The 5000-nt window shown below is 37.6% G+C and overlaps 2 protein-coding genes across 2 annotated transcripts in view; both read left to right on the top strand.

The window, feature by feature from the left end:
• LOC122248106 (6-phosphofructo-2-kinase/fructose-2,6-bisphosphatase 1) overlaps window positions 1–1770 on the top strand; it is a gene marked incomplete in the record, with an annotated part of 41654 nt that extends 39884 nt beyond the window's left edge. The window contains 3 exon segments of the mRNA XM_086533497.1: window positions 53–206; window positions 576–679; window positions 1384–1770. Coding sequence (XP_086389623.1) covers window positions 53–206; window positions 576–679; window positions 1384–1659 — 534 coding nt within the window.
• The window catches only part of LOC147467029 (uncharacterized), a 10630-nt gene continuing 7352 nt past the window's right edge, over window positions 1723–5000 (top strand). The window contains exons 1-2 of the mRNA XM_086533575.1: window positions 1723–1726; window positions 4971–5000. The exon at window positions 4971–5000 is cut by the window's right edge and continues 98 nt beyond it. Of these exons, the coding sequence (XP_086389701.1) occupies window positions 1723–1726; window positions 4971–5000 (34 nt within the window). The remainder of the gene's footprint in view (window positions 1727–4970) is intronic.

Here is a 5000-nt window from a genome sequence, read left to right on the forward strand (position 1 = left end):
CTGTTATCTATCTGCTTTAGAAGTGTACTAATCTCTCCTTTCTGTTGTTCAGGAATGCAAAGTGACCAACCCAGACTACACCAACATGGAGAAAGAAGATGCGGTGAAGGACTTCCTCAAACGCATCGAGCACTACCGCATATCCTACGAGACACTGGACGAGGAGGAGGAAAGCCAGTACAGCTTCATGAAGATCTTCGATGCCGGTAAGGAGCTTGGGCGATGGTTATTTAATGAGTTATAGGATTAATTTATTTGAAGAGATGGAATATCGAGAGATGGTAAGGACTGGGAAGGACTGAATGACTAGGGAGGTTTGTCACAATTTTTTATTAGAATGTGAGGGTAGTTAATTTTGTAATCATGGTGATATAATGCTAGACATAATTCTAGTTATACAAAAAATTATTTGAAAAGGTATATTCTTAGGCAGATTTATAATATTTACATAATTTTAATCAGAGATACAGGAAAATTGTATGAATTAATTTTCATTAAGCTGTTATTACTTTATTAGAAAAAAGTATTGTTATTATTAAATTGGAAGCATGCCACAATGTTGTTTCCCATTGCAGGTCGCCGTGTTGTGGTACACAAGCAAGAAGGACATATTGAGAGTCGTATTGCCTACTATCTCATGAATATTCACATCACACCAAGATCTATTTACCTTACGAGGGTATGTACGGAAAGAAGTTTTTTGTCATTGTTGATACAAGGCTAGGGCAGAGAATTTGGTATGCATTATGTATATGTATATTATTTTTTATTTTTTCATTGTGTAATGCATGTCAATAAGTTGATGAGCAAGAGGTATTCTCCATACCCTGAAAGATATATTTGATATAATTTTCTAATACAATCATCAAAATGAATCCTACCTGCATTGAAAACACAAGTTATCAACCGCTTCATGCCTGATTACACCATAACTCATTCTGCCATATTCCACAATATATCACATCACAATCAACCATATTATGCCACACCTCCTGTTATACGGTTATGATGACTGGGAGAGGGTAACTGAAGTTGTAGTCTTTGAGTTTTATTTTAAATATATTGATTATAAGTAAACAGGATGACTGATAAGGAATCAGTCAGGTTTCAGTTGTATTGTGATGGGCAGTCTCAGAAGGGAGAGCCCTTTGTGAGTTGCCATGACAAAGTTTTGTCCCTGGAGAAAGGTCAAGAATTAGCCTGAATATGGGCCTGTAATGTTAGTTGATATTCAAAGTCATCAGAAATGCCTAAGTTCTGGAAGGAATTCATTGTCATGCTTATACCGTCATAAACCAAATACCATACCACTAACCACCTGCCATATTATATCATACCACCACCAACCACCCAACCAACATTCGCCCTCCATTCTTCTTCCAGCATGGAGAATCGCTCTTCAATCAGATGGGCCGCATTGGGGGTGATACAGATCTCTCCCACCGTGGCCGCCAGTATGCCAATGCCATGGCCAAGTTCATCAGCGGACAGAACATTCCAAACCTCCGTGTGTGGACTTCATGCATGAAGAGGACCATCCAGACTGCAGCCGGGATCAGCGCACCCCAGGAGAGGTGGAAGTCCCTCAACGAGATCGATGCTGTGAGTCTGGGGATGATCTTGAAGTTGGGTGGGGTTAGAGTTGGGTTTAGGAGTTAGGGTGTGTTACTGGCATAGTGTTAATATAGGACGAGGGTGCTGGGGTGGGATGGATTTTGGGAGATGGGTGGGGTGTTGGAGTGGGGTTTAGAGTAGGGTGTTGGAGTGCTGGTGAGGGTTAGAATGTGGGTCAAGGGAGTGTTGGAGATTTTGATCGTGAGAGATGAGTTTTGATTGTGTGTTTTGCATGTACGTGTATGTGTACATGTACGTGTATGTGTACATGTACATGTATGTGTACATGTACATGTACATGTATGTGTACATGTACATGTACGTGTATGTGTACATGTACGTGTATGTGTACATGTACATGTACGTGTATGTGTACATGTACATGTACGTGTATGTGTACATGTACATGTACATGTATGTGTACATGTACATGTACCTGTATGTGTACATGTATGTGTACATGTACATGTACATGTACATGTACATGTATGTGTACATGTGCATGTACATGTATGTGTACATGTATGTGTACATGTACATGTATGTGTACATTTACATGTACATTTTTGTGTACATTTACATGTACATGTACATGTATGTGTACATTTACATGTACATGTACATGTACATGTAGATGTACATGTACATGTACATGTACATGTACATGTACATGTACATGTACGTGTACGTGTACGTGTACGTGTACGTGTACGTGTACGTGTACATGTACATGTACATGTACATGTACATGTACATGTACATGTACATGTACATGTATATGTATATGTATATGTATATGTACATGTACATGTACATGTACATGTACATGTACATGTACATGTACATGTACATGTACACGTACACGTACACGTACACGTACACGTACACGTACACGTACACGTACACGTACACGTACACGTACACGTACACGTACATGTACAAGTACATGTACAAGTACACGTACACGTACATGTACAAGTACATGTACAAGTACATGTACATGTACACGTACATGTACATGTAAATGTCCATGTCCATGTCCATGTACATGTACATGTACATATACATGTACATGTACATGTATATGTACATATATGTATACATGTACATATACATATACATATACATGTATATATACGTATATATGTACAAATACATGTGCATGTACATGTACATGTACATGTACGTGTACGTGTACGTGTACGTGTACGTGTACGTGTACATATACGTGTACGTGTACATGTACATGTACATGTACATGTACATGTACATGTACATGTACATGTACATGTACATGTACATGTACATGTACATGTACATGTACATGTACATGTACATGTACATGTACATGTACATGTACATGTACATGTACATGTACATGTACATGTACATGTACATGTACATGTACATGTACATGTACATGTACATGTACATGTACATGTACATGTACATGTACATGTACATGTACATGTACATGTACATGTACATGTACATGTACATGTACATGTACATGTACATGTACATGTACATGTACATGTACATGTACATGTACATGTACATGTACATGTACATGTACATGTACATGTACATGTACATGTACATGTACATGTACATGTACATGTACATGTACATGTACATGTACATGTACATGTACATGTACATGTACATGTACATGTACATGTACATGTACATGTACATGTACATGTACATGTACATGTACATGTACATGTACATGTACATGTACATGTACATGTACATGTACATGTACATGTACATGTACATGTACATGTACATGTACATGTACATGTACATGTACATGTACATGTACATGTACATGTACATGTACATGTACATGTACATGTACATGTACATGTACATGTACATGTACATGTACATGTACATGTACATGTACATGTACATGTACATGTACATGTACATGTACATGTACATATACATATACATGTACATGTACATGTACATGTACATGTACATGTACATGTACATGTACATGTGCATGTGCATGTGCATGTGCATGTGCATGTGCATGTGCATGTGCATGTACATGTACATGTACATGTACATGTACATGTACATGTACATGTACATGTACATGTACATGTACATGTGCATGTGCATGTACATGTGCATGATACATATACATGTACATGTACACATACATGTACATGTACATGTACATGTACATGTACATGTACATGTACATGTACATGTACATGTACATGTACATGTACACATACATGTACACATACATGTACATGTACATGTACATGTACATGTACATGTACATGTACACATACAGGTACATGTACATGTACACATACATGTACACATACATGTACATGTACATGTACATGTACATGTATATGTACATATGCATGTACATGTACACGTCCATGTACATCTACATATACATGTACAAGTACATGTACATGTACAAGTACAAGTACAAGTACAAGTACAAGTACAAGTACAAGTACAAGTACAAGTACAAGTACAAGTACAAGTACAAGTACAAGTACAAGTACAAGTACATGTACATGTACATGTACATGTACATGTACATGTACATGTACATGTACATGTACATGTACAAGTATATGTATAGGTATATATACAGGTATATATACATGCACATGTATATGTATATGTACATGTACACGTACATGTAGATGTAAATGTCCATGTCCATGTCCATGTACATGTACATGTACATATACATGTACATGTACAAATATATATACCTGTACATATACTTGTACATGTACATGTATATGTACATACACATATTCTTGTACATATACATGTACATGTACATGTACATGTACATGTACATGTACATGTACATGTACATGTACATGTACATGCGTACATATATGTATGTATGTATACATTATATATTATACACATATACATATACATATACAAGTACATGTACATGTACATATAATTTTATATGGACATATTCATACATATATACATATAATCTTATACACACACATATGCATACACACATGCACACACACACACGCACACACACACACACGCACACGCACACAAACACGCACACCCAGACGCACACGAACACGCACACCCACACACACACACACACACACACACACACACACACACACACACACACACACACACACACACACACACACACCCACACCCACACACACCCACACACCCACACACACACACACACACACACACACACACACACACACACACACACACACACACACACACACACACACACACACACACACACACACACACACACACACGCACGCAAACTGTTAGAGACGAGATTAACATACTCCCTCCTTCACCCACAGCTGAGCTCCCCTACTTGAGAGTTCCTCTAC

This window comes from Penaeus japonicus, unplaced genomic scaffold (genome assembly GCF_977035675.1).
Source record: "Penaeus japonicus unplaced genomic scaffold, GWHDUDI00000001_assembly GWHDUDI00000039, whole genome shotgun sequence".
NCBI classification, from domain to species: domain Eukaryota; kingdom Metazoa; phylum Arthropoda; class Malacostraca; order Decapoda; family Penaeidae; genus Penaeus; species Penaeus japonicus.